Raw genomic sequence first — 16,719 nt, 5'->3', positions numbered from 1 at the left:
AAGTAGCATAGACCGTAGATAGAAAATAGATAAGGGGTAGGGCAAGAATAGTAGGGGAAATATAGAATCTAAAGAACTTGAGACACGTGGTCATAAACCAAAGGGGGAGGGGAATAGAACAACTGTAATGGCATAATCAATGAAATAAAATAAAAAGAAAATAGATTTTTAGCATGACAGCAAGCCAGATATCCCCCATGACTTGCCATCTATATTCTACTTAAAATACCCAATAAAATGAAATTTGAAAAGTATGAAAACTGGTGGTAGTGTTTGTTGCACAGGCAACACAGCTAGGGTCAGTTTCTACAACTTGAATTGGAATGAATTAAAACAACACTCATCATTCATAAAACATGCCCATCCTCTGAACCAGAACCTGAAAGCAACCATAAATTTATAAAGAGACTTTGAATGCCCTCTCCTAAACTTAATTCCACTTCACCTTGTGTGAACTGTATAGGAACTATATTCAAAGCCAGGAAGAGTCAGAGGTACTGTACTGGGCTGTGCCCTATAATAATTCAAAGGCAACTTGTGGGGGTGGCTTTGCCCTCAGGTCCCTCCATCTACCATGGATAAAAGCACTACCAAGACATGATCTGCTTGGGGAGGAGAGGTGGCCAATTTCTCAGAGGAAAAAGGCCAGGAGCCCCTTCCTCCAGGGGCTTTTATTAGGTTGTAATACACAGGAATACAGGCAGTAAGGATCAAACAGTAGATAATATTTCAAAGAAATCTGAGGGCTTAGTGTGAGTCAGAGTCTGTCAGGAAAGGGGGTTGCAGAAACTTTGGGAGACATACTCATTTCCTGCTTGGACACTTAACATATGAATGAAAGCACTGTTAGCAAAGCAGGCTTCACAGGACTTTTAGGAACTCTTTCTTATGCCTGATCACCCCGGATCCTGCTCTGGATCCCACTCTGGATCCTGCTCTAGCTGGTAAGAGGCTGCACCGCCTCCCCCATCACAGGTTTTCAGGCTTAAGTGGATTAGAGCCAGGAAGGTCTTCTCCCAGAGGAAATGGGGACTCGGGCTATGTCAGAATAGCCAGGGGACAAGGGTTCATCACTCCCTCTTTGTTGCAGGCCCCCCCCCAAGTTCTTCCATGATGACCTCCCACATGATCATGTCTGGCTTAGGTTGCCCCTCCTCTGAGGAGTCTTACCTATTATGGACTAACTGCTTTGGGGGCAGTGGGAGAAAGCAGAGACAGCGTTTCCTACTAGAGACAAGCTTTGTCTCTTTAGTGGCTCGCATTCCAGAGGTCGCTCACTCAGCCTTAGCCATGGCAGGTAGTTACAACTCCTGAAACCAGGCAGAGCAGTTTTCAACAGCAACTTTCAGAATGTACTAGGGCAGTAAATAAAGGTTGATAGACTGGAATATCTTGCCTTGTGGGATGTTTAGTCGCCAATGGAACAGGACGGAGATTGGAAGAGTGGTGGGAGCAGGGTGTCCTGGGAGCTTTGGAGGAGCATGCCCATCCACCACCAGGCTAATGATACGTACAAGCTTATCTGTGCTTATCAGCCATTCTCAAACTTTATGGTCTCAGTACCTATTTATACTTGTAAACATGATTGAGAGCCTAAGAGTTTTTCTTATGAGATTTTATTTATCAGTATTTGCCATATTAGAGATTAAAACTGAAAAATTTATAAAATTTCATTGATTCAATTAATAGTAATATTAAACCTATCTCATCGTAAGGATATTTTTATGATAAATATCCCTCTCCCTGAAAAAATTGGTGAGAAGAATGGCATTCATTTACATTTTTATAAATCTCTTTAATATTTGATTTAAAAGACCTAGATTCTCATATGTGCTTTTCATTCAGTTTGTTATAGTCTGTTATTTTGTCTGAAGTGAATGAAGAAAATCTGACCTCACAAAAGTATGTAGTTGGAAAGGGAGGAATGTTTTAATAGAATTTTCAGGTAATTATGAGTATTCTTTGATAGTGAGTCAAAATTCAGTAGGTGACAGCTTCTTAAAAGCCATTTGTCCTGTGTAGTCTAGAACCATATCATTGAATGTTTCCTACTCTGTTAAATATCCTTATTTTATTTTACACTTTTTTTAATTTAAAAAATTAATATGCTTATTGATTTTTAGAGAGAAACATTGATGTGAGAGAGAAACATCGATTGGTTGCCTCACATACATGCCCAGACAGGGACTGAAGCCACAACCTAGGTATGTGCCCTGACTGCAACTCAAAACCCCTAGCCTTTTGGTGTATAGGATGATGCTCCAACCAAGTGAATCATGTCGGAATGGGCCATTCTGCACTTTGAATGGATCTTTTACCCATCCAGGGAAGCTAGATGAAAAGTATACTAGGCCTTATTTATAGTCAGTATTTGAGCATTTATTGATAAACAAATTAAAGTAAGATATACTTTCATTTCAGACTTCTAGACCACAAAGAAACATCAGTGTATTTGAAAATAGAACTTGTGACTGTTTCACTATAATCACAACACAGTTTTAAAAAGGTGATAGTGGTTTGTTTTGATTTTCGGTTTTTGTTTGTTTAGGCTAATGTAAATTTAAAACACCTTCCTAAGTACCTATTGGGTGAATGATAAAATAAAAATGCTTATGCAAAATAATAAGAAAAGAATGAAAGAGGCCCTGGCCAGGTAGCTCAGTTGGTTAGAGCATCTTCCTGATATTCCAAGGTTGTGGGTTCAGTCACCCATCAGGGCACATATAGTAATCAACCAAGGAATGCATAAATAAGTAGAACAACAAACCGATGTTTCTCTTTCCCCTTTTCTCTCTCTAAAAACAGTAATAAAATAAATTTAAAAACAATAAAAAAGAAAACAATGAAATAAATGAAAAAATATTGAAATTCACAGAAAGCTATCAGCATTCTATTTGGAGATAAATTTATTTGAAAGGCTTTCATTATATAATACTGTATGAGTGATATAGCATTCCGCTCTGTAGGATGTTAACATTCTGCAGGATGTAAACAGGAATAACAACTCATGCTGATGAAACAGTGAAACAGCATTATGGTAGATTTTAAGTTTTAAGTGGAAAAGGTAATCCTCCCTAGCAATCCACTTAAAAGAGGAAAACCACAAATAAATTTAGGAATTAAAAGTAATACTGGCAGAGATGTTAATTTATAAGAAATTTATTATACATAGTAGATCATTTGCAACCAAAAGTATCTAAACTGGCTTGAGTGAAAAAAGAAATCTATTAGCCCAAGCAATTCAATGATCCTAGTCAAGTAATGGTAGCCATAACCTGGAAACAGGAGAAATTAAAACTGTATGAAATACCAAAGTACTGTAAATATGTATTTAATATCCATATGAAAAAAGGTAGGAAGTAAGAGCCATCAAATATCAACCGTCACTGCTTCTGTGTAGGAGCTTTGAATGGTATTTTGGACTTTTCTCTGTTTTTCAGTATTTCTCCATAGGCATGTATCAGAATTGATAATAAACTATATTTTAATAGCATTATATTTTGACTCACCATTATTTAAGAGGCTGGAAATACACCTTCACACTTGGGAAGTATTGTGACAACAAAATAGGAATGACTAAATGAAAGGAATTCTACCTGTATGCATGTACCTGTGAAGGGCTCACTAGATGGAGTCCCCACCTCCCCAAACCCTGTGTGAAATAGATGACTCTCCCTCCACTCCCTTTCAGGATCTCTCATGTTATACTGTTTATTCTCGTAGCATTTTTAATTCTCTAAAAGTAAGTATTTTGCTTCCCCTCTAAAATAATAAGCTATCAGAAAGGGACCTTCTTTTTTTTGTTGTTTTTTTTTTAACTTTAACCCAACACCTAAAAACAATGCCTAGAATTCAGCATAAATGTTTGTTGGGAAAGTGAATGTGAGTATCTGTGAATAAACACCAGGTGGACAGTCATGGCCACCACATACACACACTGCTGTGCTATTTTGGCTTGTGGCTAATGTATGTGTGTGTGTATACACGTGTGTGTATTTGTTGGAGTTAAGGTTTGCCATCTAAGAAATTAAGAAAGGAAGAGATTGACAACAGGTGATACCATATTTGTAATTATTGAAGATACTAAAAAATTAAGGGTAGATATAGAAGTTTTGTTATGGCAGTGTATGATAGTTAAAATCAGGTAGTTAAAATGGACAGTCTTAATTTTCTTAAACCTTATCGTTCTTCAGTATTCTTAAATATGGAAACTGTCACTTTATTAAATGTCACTTTCAAAAGTCAAAGTACTTTGGTTATATGAAATATCTTTCTCAAGCCTCAGAAGCAGTACTAAGATATTGTTTCAAAATATTTTTTTATCAAAGCTCTTAATTTTCTTTCTAGGAGAAAATGAGCAGAGACCACACTTTGTTCTTAGTGTAATTACCAGGAAATACTACAGCCCAAGTTCTAGGATTACACAATTCTAAAACAATCAAGTTAAACTCTGAAAGGGTGTATTATATTCTGCCCTTTTCTTTGATATTTATTTTCACTTATTTTTTAGATGTTTTGTAAAGATTATTTTACATGTAATCATGAAACTACATTTGTTTTTAAAAGTACTTAATAATGCTTTTCCCCTCATATGTTAATCTATTCTCTTTGTAGGGAATATGGGAAATATAGGAATGTATAAAGAAAACTGAAAATCACTTACTAAACCTCTAATCCATTAGTAGTGGTTACTTATTTCCTTTTATGAAGTACACATACACATATACATCTTATAACATTTTCATATGTACCTTATTTTGGAAAACAATTGATATTCTATGTGTAAATTTTTGGATATAATGTTAAAATGTAAGCATTTCCCATAGTATTAATATTCTTATAAAGCCTTTTTGGCTATATATTATTTCTGTTAAGCAATTTATTCAATATTTGTTTTGGACATTTTAGTTACTTGGAACTTCTGCTGTTGGGAATATCATTTAGATAACTAGCCCTGTGCACAAATATCTGTCCCCATTTCCATCTACCCTAGTGTGGATGGAATTAATTAGGGCCATCAAGTGGGAGTAAACTTTATTGCCAGTTGCTTTTTATAAAGGTATGTTAGTTTATATTCTCCAAATATTGTATGAGGGTGTCCTTTTCATCACTATACCCTGTAAGCCCAGGGATAAGAAGTAAGGGAAGAGAGGAAGATGATGTAGCTGATGCCGACTTTGAGATGACTTTTCATCTGATGTTTTATATTCTGTAAGCACAGAGGCAGGCAGCTTGTGGGAGTAACCAGGGGGATAGGTATCAAGTGCTGTTTAGAGAGGAGGTTGTGGAGGGTTTGTCATCCTGGCTACTACCTGTGACTCCCCAGTGAAGAAATGCTGGTATGGTGCTTCCAGAGTGACACTCTTTTTTTAGTTTTGCCAAATGTCAAGTTATGTGCCTGAAGTAATTTCCACAAATAAAAAGGTTTTTACTAGGTCACTTTTAATTTGAATGAGGCTTTGCTGTGAGAGTATTTGGGTTATAACTTACCTGTTTATTTTAATAAATAAGCACTTACTGAAGGGCTTGTCTATATCAGTGCTGGGTTGTGATAATACAAAAGAAGCAGTTCCCTTCCCTCCAGGACTTCATCTCTAGTTGTGAAGAACAGGAAATATGTACATGAAAACTACAAGTAAGAGTGCAAAGTGATCCATAATTAAGTGCCATAATGAGGACTAACCACAGTTGATTAGTGGGTTGGAGTAATGAAGATTTTCTCGTAAAAATAGGTGAGGGCTAAATGATTAGAAATGAGAGATCTGCCTTAGATAGTGTTCACTTTGAAAAACTTCACCTCGGGTAGTTGAGCAGTTTTCATCAGCTCCCACAAACTTTTTTTAGCATTGCAAGGCTCCAGGTTTCTGCCAGACCTGATGCATATCTCAGAGGTATTCCTGGGCTTTCCTTCTGTGATGTTGAGTAGTTTAATTACTCCTGCTCTAGTGAGTTGAAGAAAAGAGGCTTACAAGATTAACTCTTTGTTAACATTTTCACAGATATATTTAAACCATTAGGTGACTAAGTTAACTTTGGGATTCACCAATGCCATATTATCAATTACATTCAATATCGTTATCAATTATATTATCTCTTAATATTTTTCTAATTACTTCTTCTTTATATGGGATTTCAGATTTATGGAAACAACTACTCTCATAAAGTGGACATCTTTTCTTTAGGCCTCATCCTGTTTGAGTTGTTGTACCCATTTGGCACTCAGATGGAGAGAGTCAGGGTAAGTTCTCCCCATTTCAAAAAAGGTGGAAAAAGTGTTCTTGAATTTACAAAAGAAGAATGTTAGAGGAGAATAAGTTATTCTTAATACCAGCAGATTAGTTAAGTAAAAGTGAAAGAAGTTACGTGAGCTACACAGGGAGGGTTTGTAAACAGCTTGCCTATACTTAAAGCTCAGTCTTCAAAAATTGTTTAGTTGAATTGTTTTGTTCCTTGTTGTTAACTAAAATTCATCACAACAGCATTCAGTACTCAGTAAGTTTGTAATAAGTGCAAAGCTAGGGAACCCACATAGTAATGGAGGTGTGGGAAGAGGGGAAGTGATGGCAGCAGTGGTTGGTCAGAGGAGAATATTCCAGAGGACAAGTGGCCACACACTCATACACTTAAAAACTGGAAAACGAAGTGTAATTATTTTTTTCCTCTCAAACCATGATCATTCTTTAAGAAAGATAGTACTGAATGTTGTAAAAATAGGCCTCTGCCACATTCTTCCCCACCCTTCATAAGTAGTAATCCTCAGCTTGTCCCTAGTACTTACTTCCCTACTTCCAAAATTTATGCTGTTATCACCATTTCTCTACCAGTTTTAGATCTTATCTATTGATTGCTGGCCAGGTAGAAGAGGATGTAGGTCTCATATATAGCAAAAGGACTCATATCTTCTAACCAAGAGGACCTACCAAAATGAATAAATATCAGAACATCCTAAAAGCTTCCAGAAAGGGATATTAAAAAGTCCAACATATCTAAAGGATCAGGGTCATATGGCTTCGAAGGACCCTTTTAAGAATGTAAAAATACAGTCTATAGAATGGGTAAAAATATTTATGAATCATATATCTGATAAGTTCCTAGTATCCAGAATATATAAAGAACTATTACAATTTGACAACAAAAAGACAAACAGTCCAATTTAAAAAATGAGCAAAGGAGCAAAGGACTTAAATAGACATTTCTCCAAAGAAAAGTTTACAAATGGCCAATTTAAAGAATGAGCAAAGGAGCAAAGGACTTAAATAGACATTTCTCCAAAGAAAAGTTTACAAATGGCCAATAAGCACATTATTAATTAGAGAAATATAAAACAAAACCACAATGAGATAAAGTGTTGGCAAGGATCTGGGGAAATTGGCGCCTTCATACATTGCTGATGGGACTTCAAAATGGTGCAGCTGCAGTGGAAACTGTAATAATTACTCAAAAAGTTAAACAGAGTTACATGTGATTCAGCAATTTCACTTCTAGGTATATACCCTAGAAATGAAAGCATGTGTACCCCAAAATTTGTACACAGATGTTCATAGTAGCATTTTCATAATAGTCAGAAGGTAGAAACAATCCAACCAGTTGATGTATGGCAAAACAAATGTGGTATACCCATGCAATGGAATATGATTCAGCCATGAAAAGGAATAAAGTACTGATCTATGCTCCAACACAGGTGAACCTTGGAAATATTGTACTAAGTGAAAGAAGCCAGACACAAAAGACCAATATTGTATGAATTGATTTATATTAAATATCCAGAATAGGCAAATCTTTAGAGACCAGGTAGATTAGTAGTTGCTGGGGTTTGGGGATAGAATGGGATGGGGAGTGACTGCTTAATCAATATGGGGTTTCTTTTTGGGTGACAAAATGTTCTGGAATTAGATAGTAGTGGTGGTTGTAAAACATGCATAGAATAAAAATCACTGAGTTATATACTTTAAAATGATTAAAACAGTGAATTTTTAATATGCATTTTATTTCAGTTGAAAATATAATAAAGAAAAGCATGTAATTGTGGGGAAAAGTTTTGGTTAAATGAAGTCAGTATTTCTCTTGACCATGAAAATACTGTTCTATGCTAGATCAAATATACTCTTTGTCTTTCTGATGTAATCCTTTTTTTTTTTTAAGCATTCCCTTTTCTCAATTGCTTAGTTTTCTGAACTTCTGTTGTAATTTTTAATAAATGTTCAAAGTCTGTTGTATATCAAACAATATTTCCTCTGGGTTTCAATGTAGTTTACTTCTCTATCACTAGGGCAGATGAATGGGTAGGTAGGCAGGCAGATAGATGATTGATTGATTGATAGATAGATAGGTAGGTAGATTTTTGGGGGGAGTCTTCTCAAAGCTGTTTTCCTTCAGTTTGTTGTGATTCCCACCCCTAGACCTTCTGTAAATTGTCAACCAAGGATGTACTTCCTTACCTTCCTGGCTTGGATTCATGTTTTCCCCTTTTTCTTGTACTATCCTTTATTTCTCTAGAGCACATTCTGCTATAAATTCCTCAGAAAGAATGTATGAGATTTCTAGATTAACATTTTTAGAGTCCTCGAGTATGTGAAAATGCATTTTTTCCCCATCCTCACACATAATCGATAAATTTTCCAGGTTTCAATTTTAGTTTTGGAATAATTTTACCCAGAATGTTGAGGGCTTTATAGCTTATAGTGCTAGATTTGTGTAGCCACCACTGCAGTCTAGACACAGAACTGTTCCATCAGCACAAAAAGTTCCCTTCTACTACCTCTTTATAATCACACTTTCCTCCGTACCAAAATCTAACTCGGGTGTTTTTAACGATTTTTTTTCTCGTGTTAACAGTCCTTAGCTGTTCATGTTTAAGAATAGGGCTCTAAAATGGACACTAGAATGGACTTCACTATAAGGACTACAATTCAGTTCTTACCTAGGGGTGTGGTAGAGAACTTCCTACATATCAGCATCTATGGACCTTTATTTACTCTACAACAACCATTTTCTCCAGAGAAGTGGCTTTCCTTATCCTGAAAGAGTGTGGATGGGTGGGCATGTATGCAGATCATCCTACTGTTCCATGCCCACCCCAGCATACACCTTTCCTTTCTATTGAGTGACTCTAAGTCTGGACTTCCTTGGTTCAGTTTCTCCAGAAAATAAAGCTCGTATGTTTATAGGGGGATGTATCACTCCATATACATACTTGCAGATAGTTTTCCTGCTCTCATCCTTGGCCTCCCCCCCACCACCTGCAGGTTCTGCACAGCTAGTCCACTCCCTGTTCACTTGCATTATCCCTGTTCACTTGCATTATCCCAGCAGGTAGCTCTGCTTACCTTCCTCTCTTCAGCAAAAGTAGTTGCTATGTTTCTATCTACTTCCTGTCTTCCATAAATTTGACTTTTCTTCCAGTGTTCTCATCCTTATAGACTTATTTATGTATTTCACATTCTTTCGCAGTTGTTTCAGTGCAAATGTTTACTGAAAATGTAGCAGAAAATCTGCCATGTTTAGCCAAAATCTCTCTGAAATTCTCTTAGTGAATGTAAAACAGACCATTCAGTGATTTGAGCAAGGCCCTTTTTAAAATTGACTTTATTGAGCTACACTTTGTTACAGTTGCATGAGTTTTGCCAAGTTTATATACCCATATAATCATCACTACATTCAAACTATGGAACATTTCTATCACCTGAGAAACCTTCCTTTTCTCCTTCCCAGTCAATCCCATACCACCATCTCAGGCTTTGTCTTTTCTAAAGCTCCATGTAAATGGAATCTGTCAAGACACACATTCTTTTGTGTCTGCCTTCTTTGATTTACCAAAAAGTTTTCAGGACTCATTCATTTTATTAGATGTATCAGTAGTTTCTTCCTTTTTATTAGTAATATTCCAATTGTGTGTACCACAGTTCATGTATCCATTTACCTATTGAGAAGCATTTATGAATAAAGACACTGTGGGTATTTGTGAACAAGTTGTTTTGTAGACACATGTTTTCATTTGTCTTAGGTACTTACCTAGGTAGGATTGATAAACTATGTGGTAAGTGGTTTAACTTTATAAGAAAGTGCCATTTGCATTCCTACCATCAGTGCATGAGAGTTCTGGTTCTTTCATGTCCTTGTCAACACTTAAGTTTCAGTCTTCACAATTTTAGCCATTCTAGTACAGGCATAATAAAATCATAATGTGGTTTGTGTTTGTATTTCCCTGATGACCAATGACCTTGACCAGTCCTTTTCAAGTCCTTTGCCAGATAGCTAGCTGTATTGTGAGTACTTTGTTTTAGTCTGTGGCTTGCCATTTTATTTTTTTATTTGTGTATTTCAAAGCTCAGCAGGTATTACTTTTGAACTTCCAATTTATCAGCCTTCTCCAGTATGCTATGCTTTTTTTAAACAACTTACCATTTCCCCTATTGAATTATGGTCATGGTGTTGTTGCAATTTTAAGTTTTAACATAAAAACCTTTGGTTTAAAATGTTATATGATTAAACATTACTTTAGTGAGTTCAGACTCAAGCATTTATCTTCACTTAATTTGGTATGACCTTCCTATTAGTAATGAAACTCTCCCTTCTAGGTCCTGTAGCACAGATTGTTCTAGTTCCTGTTTTAGTAGGAAGTAACAAATGCCAACCTAGTTGTTACTTTTTTTAAGCACACTCCAGCTTATTTCTTTCTTTGTTTTTAAATTTATATTTTTATTTTGATTGAATGTATTGGGATGCCATTAGTTAATAAAATTATATAGATTTCAGGTGTACAATTTTGATACCTCATCTGTATATTGTATTTTGTGTTCACCACTCCAAGTCATGTCTCCTTCCATTACTATTCCTCCTCTCTTTACTCTTTTCTACCTCTCCCCACTCCCCCTTTTCAGTTTATTTCCTAAGAAATATAAAGACTTGCTTGCTTTATTTCTAAAAATTGGTTTTTGTCATCATCACAAAAGAAGTATTGGGTACTTTGCTAAATGAGGTACTGAAATTAACTCATTTAATTCTCAATACAGTCTTACAAGTGGGGCCTATTATCTTTGTTTTGCAGATAAGGAAACTGGAGCATAAAGAGAGTAATAATTTGTTTGAAAATTTCCCAGAGAACTTTCAAAAGCTTAGTTTTATACTCAGTGTTTTGCAGAATTGATTTGGTTCCCCCCCCCAAAAGGTAAAGAGTATGCTCTTTCTATCAAATGCAGAGAGATTAGAAACTAATAGAAAAAGTTATCCACTTAAGGACACAAGTGTGTATTCATAAATGACTGGATTTTTTGATACAAATGAGTCTATTTTCAGTTAAAATCCAGCTGTCCCTATCATGCATGATTCAAGCATAATTATATCTGAGCTATTTTTTAGATTTCGATGACTTGATGGTACTTATGTATAGATTATCATCAGTAAAAGCTATTGATAAGTTTCCCATCTGTTTAATATTTACCCTTTCTCCTTAGTCACTCTTCTAAAGTATCAGAAATATTTTTATCTTTAAATAGATCTATCAAAATAGATTCAAAGGTAACACTTTTCTTTTTTTTTTTTAGATCTTAACTGATGTAAGAAATCTCAGATTTCCACCACTATTTACTCAGAAATATCCTCATGAGGTTTGTATAATTCTCATCTTTTGTTTACTTTAGAATCATTTAGAACTTAGTGTACTGTCCTTAGCAGTCATTTAGTCAGTTGTCCCATTTTATTGATGAAGAAGCCAAAGGTCTAGAGAGGAAAGGGACCTGATTCCAAGAGCGTACCCGGTAAGATCGAAGACTGGAACTCAGCCCTGGGCCTTGGGCCTTGTTTTCTGTGCTCTTGTGCTGCATGGAGTCCTATATGCGAATTGTAGCCATCTTTCCCTTACACAGGCCAAGCTCCCTGTGTGCCCTCCCAGGGACAGCTGTACCCTTACAGGGACAGAGCTGCTGTTCTGATCATGCCATTAATTGTTTTATCTGAGTGAATTTTGGAGAGATCTTAAAAACTGGCTTTTTTTGCAGGGCAGAGGGAAATAATTCCCATTGATTGTGTGTGTTGGGGTTGTACCACTCTGGGTAAATTGTTCAGGAGAGTGGGGAGGGGACATTTAGCTGGTCTGGTCTTGAATGGTGAAAATTTTGTGTGATGAACCTTTGAACTTTCTTTTGCAGCTTTTGTTTATTTCATAAAATGTTTCAGCCACAAACATTGAAAAATGTATACATTGACGAATTTTGAATTTTCTTTAATTAAGTTGAAGTAAATTAGACTGTTACCACAAATTGAAGTTTAAATTTATTTTCAGTATTACAATAGAGGATTGCATTAAAATAAATCTTATAATAATACAGAATCCACTAACCTAAATAAAATATATTTTACTAAAAATTATTTTGTTAAATATTTTCCAAATTTAATGAATCAGTTCTCAAGGGGGCTCATAAGAATATGTTACATTATACCCTGGCTGGTATAGCTCAGTGGATTGAGCACAGGCCTGTGAAGCAAAGGGTTGCTGGTTTGATTCCCAGTCAGGGCACATGCCTGGGTTGCAGGTCAGGTCCCCAGTAGGGGACACATGAGAGGCAAGCACACAGTGTTTCTCTCCAATGCTTTCTCCTTCCCTTCCCCTCTCTCTAAAAATAAATAAATAAAATATTTTTAAAAATGAATATGTTACATTAATAGGGGTTCAGTTTTTTTAATGGTGTTAGATACTGATCTCTGGCATTATTATATTTTAACTGAAATTTTTATTGAGATGATTGTACTTCACATGTATTAGTGAATTTGTTTTTAGTCAGATTATTTCTGTGTTTCAAGGATATGATTTATTTTTTTTTGAAAGATTTTACTTATTTATCTTTAGAGGGGAAGGGAAAGAGAGAGGGAGAGAAATATCAATGTATGGTTGCCTCTCATGCGTCCTTGCTGGGAACTGGCCTGCAACCCAGGCATGTGCCTTGACTGGGAATCAAACCGTGATTTTTTGGTTCGCAGGCCCACGCTCAGTCCACTGAGCTACACCAGCCAGACCTCAAGGATGTGATTTAAGACCTTTTATTATATGTTAGATAACAAGCAATTACCTACAGATAGTCCATATTTATTTGGAGCACGAGTTGTTGGCAAGCTCCAACCCACAGGCCAATTTCCAGCCGGCTGCCTAGTTTTGTGATAAAGCTTTGGATAAAACAATGGGCCATGCCCATTGTTTACATGCTGTCCGTGGCTGTTTTGTACTTCAGTGTGAGAGTAGAGAGGTTGTATCAGAAACTGGCTTGCAAACTTAATATATTTACAGAAAAATTTTGCTGACTCTTGACTAGGGGTCTGTTTAGTAGTCTAAACCTGGCCTTTTTGTCACAAAACAATTTTTGTATTTCAGTATACAGTGGTTAAAGACATGCTGTCTCCATCCCCCATGGATCGGCCTGAAGCCACAGACATCATTGAAAATGCTATATTTGAAGACTTGGAGTTTCCAGAAAAAACAGTGCTCAGGCAGAGGTCTCGCTCCATGAGTTCGTCAGGAACAAAAACATTCAAGACCACCTAGCAACTCCCATAGCCCTTTGCCAAGCAGTTAGCCTTATGTTGTGCCTGTACTCCTGATGGGTGACGCGGAATAGTCCACTTCTCAGGAATGTGACTTTACAAAATTGTGGACTTGAGAATTTTCTTTTTGCTCAGTTTTTTTGACTACTTTTCTAAGCCAAATTTAAACTGAATTTTGAGGTATAACCTAATTGGAGCCAACTCTTGATTTTGCTGTACTCAAGAAGAGAATTAGCACTGAATCACATGTGGTCTTTTTCTTTGTTGGTCTTGAAACTTGCCTAGGGAGGTGGAAGCGATCTGTAAAATTAATAGACATATTCTTATAGTACAGAATAATGAAAATCCCTGCCTTTGGTAACTAGATTGTTCTAGAAACATGCTTTCTAGGGATACTGGTGATTTTGAAACTGATTTTCAAAAAAAACTGGCTCCATTTTTATCTCTGGTGGGTAAATTAGGAGTCTGCACTATTTTGGAGGACAAGTAGCACAAATTGTACAGTGGTTTATGGCCATAGCTAGTTTTATAGTGGCATTTTTAGCATTAAATAGCTATATTCCTTAGATGGTTCCAGGAAGAGTATAAGAGCTTTTTATACTTTATATCCAAAAAAGGGGATGAAGCTTTTTATGTAAATTGGTCAAAAGTTCTGGTTTGGGGATTTAAAAAAAGGGCCATGGTAAGAAATGAATCACGTATTACATACAGCTAACTTCTTTAATTATGGACTTTTTAAAACCTAATAAAATCTTAAGTGTCTCATGTCTTATATGTAGGTTGGTACTTTCTGAAAACTGATTATAGATAACAGTTTAACCATCTAAATTGGTAGTATGTTTTTTTTTCACTGTGAATATGTAAAAGTTTTTATAAATAAAAATTTTTTATTTTTTATTTATAAAAATTCTGAACTCAATCCATTTGGGTTGGTGGTATATAGAATGCATTTAAGTATGTTAACTATTGTGACTTCTTTCAAGTCTAAATGATTTAATAAAACTTTTATTGTTTATGGTTGACTCTTATTTGGGGGAATTAGCCCCAAAATGGTAGTTTTTCAAATTTACATAATAGGACTATATGACCATACCCTCAGAGAAGCTCATTTCTAATCCATTACAAATAAGTGTCTTCTCTGTTATTTTCCAAAAATTTGACCAGGGCCAAGTTGTTTGCAAAATTTCACTGGGCTCCTAATCTAGAGACATTTACTCAGCACCTAGTCTGTGCCAGGGACTGGGAACATAAGGAGGACCCTGCCCTACAGGGAGACTTTGAAGAAAAGGACTATGGCATTGCTACTTGTGTTGATATCACAGCATGTCTGATGTGCCATATGAAGGCACTTGATATGATGGGCTGACTAGTTACAAACTAGCTAGATACACCATTTAAGGGTCAAAGTGCATGGTTACTTCCATTTACAGACAATGTCCGTCCCACAAAATTTTGAGCAGTTGATAAGCTAGAAAATCATGTCAGATATTGATGCCCTCTGTCCAGACTCTCACCTCAGTGCAGCTGGAACCTTGCCTTTCTCCCCAGGTTCTACTTGGCTACTGTCCAGCCCATCTCCATCTTTCCTCCTTCTTATTTTTCCTTTATCTATCTGTCTATCTATCTATCTATCTATCTATCTATCTATCTATCTATCATCTATCTATTTCTAGAGATGGGAAAAGGAGGGAGAAGGAGAGGGTGAGAAACATTCAATCATTTGCCTCTTGTATGCACTCCCAACTAGGGACTTGGCCTGCAACCCAGGCATGTGCTGTGACTGGGAAATCAAACCAGTGACCTTTTAGTTTGCAGCCTGGTGCTCAATCCACTTAGCCACAGGAACTAGGGCCCTTTTCCAGCTTTCATCTCTTAGCCTGCTTCAGTTGCTGTTCCCTCTGCTCCTTTCTTGTTTATCCTCACAGTCCCATCTGCAGTCCTTTTGACCATCACAGATACCCTGAGATCTGGCCCTGGCAGGTGTTAGGGTAGCCATTTTACCTGTAGGGAAGTCAGGTCCAGAAAGGTGCAGGAATTTATCCCAGATCACAAAGCCAGCCAGAACAGAAATGGGACCAAATCCCAGGTGTTCTGATTCCTGGACAGGGTTTTGTCTCTTCCCTATACCAAGCTCTGTGAGGATTGCACGATTTGTTCATGATGTAACACTTCTGCCTTCATTGTAATTCTGTCTGTGCCTTTGCTGGTCACAGTAGGAGAGCAGGCATGGAAGTTAAGGGCCTGGGCCAGCAGGACCAGTTGGTTCTTTTACAGTAGCAATAATAGTCTATTCCCTCCCACATTCCTTTCTCCTGATGTTACCGAACAACAGGTCTGAGGGAGGGGCACTATTTGGCCCACCTAGAGATGCCAAACACTGCTAAAGAACAGGGGCCCCTCCCAAGGACAGAATACTAATATCTACTGGGCTCTTCTGTCCGCTGACAATTGGAAAGACATCTCTCAATGCCAGAGATTTGTGAAAAGGAAACAAAATGTTTATTTAATGCTATTTAGGCTTAATGCCTCCACTAAAATATCAAAGTCCTTTAGGGCATACACCTACACCCACACAGCTCCCTTCTCCCACTGTCCCAACTCCAGGTACCGTAAATCAGGAAAAGAAGCACACGTCTATGTTTCATGCCGCCGCCACCGCCAGCTGTGTCACCATGCAGGCAGGATCTCTCTCTACTTAGTCTAAAGTACTGTGGTACCCTCTCATGGTCCACTGGCAAGAGTTCTTTGTACCCAGTTCCAGCCAAAGTCTTTCTTGCTTTCCAGGCCACACGGCCAAAGGGGGCATCCCAAAGCCGCGTGGGCCTCTTCTACCAAAGCTGCAGGGGTTCGCACTTCACCAAAAGCATGTGGCTTTCTTCTTCACCTGGCTGCAGGGACCTCCATTCTGGCAAAGCTTCGTGGTTTTCCCTTTCACCTGGGTAGTTATCCCCTCATGTCCAGGAGCCAATCTTTTCCAAGCTCTCACACCGGCACTCTCACTCAGGAGTGCAGCCCCTAGTTACAGCCTGGGTACCAGCCACTCCTTTCTCCCTGGCTCAAAACTTGGCCACTGCTATTTAACATGTCTATGAAACCAGTTAAAGGTTATAGATATGTTAAATAATCATTCTAGATGTTAGCTGCAAAGCTGTTGCTATTCAAAACAGCTCTCAGTGGCCCTGCTCC

At 37.2% G+C, this 16,719-nt stretch overlaps 1 protein-coding gene across 3 annotated transcripts in view; it reads left to right on the top strand.

The window, feature by feature from the left end:
• The window catches only part of EIF2AK3 (eukaryotic translation initiation factor 2 alpha kinase 3), a 103,780-nt gene extending 89,549 nt beyond the window's left edge, over positions 1 to 14,231 (top strand). The window contains exons 15-17 of one of the 3 annotated variants that reach the window (XM_037163027.2): positions 6,137 to 6,238; positions 11,544 to 11,606; positions 13,364 to 14,231. In XM_037163027.2, the coding sequence (XP_037018922.2) occupies positions 6,137 to 6,238; positions 11,544 to 11,606; positions 13,364 to 13,534 (336 nt within the window). In that variant the 3' untranslated portion in view covers positions 13,535 to 14,231. Of the gene's footprint in view, positions 1 to 2,123; positions 2,205 to 6,136; positions 6,239 to 11,047; positions 11,168 to 11,543; positions 11,607 to 13,363 lie in introns of those variants that run through there. The other 2 variants (XM_053665258.1, XR_005084937.2) reach the window with 2 other exon arrangements.
• The last annotated feature ends 2,488 nt before the right edge of the window (positions 14,232 to 16,719 follow it).

The sequence above is a fragment of the Artibeus jamaicensis genome, unplaced genomic scaffold, assembly GCF_021234435.1.
Source record: "Artibeus jamaicensis isolate MK-2021 breed Jamaican fruit bat unplaced genomic scaffold, CSHL_Jam_final contig_399, whole genome shotgun sequence".
Lineage (NCBI taxonomy): Eukaryota > Metazoa > Chordata > Mammalia > Chiroptera > Phyllostomidae > Artibeus > Artibeus jamaicensis.
Note: the sequence above shows the minus strand (reverse complement) of the source record. Positions and strands in the feature narration are given on the sequence as shown.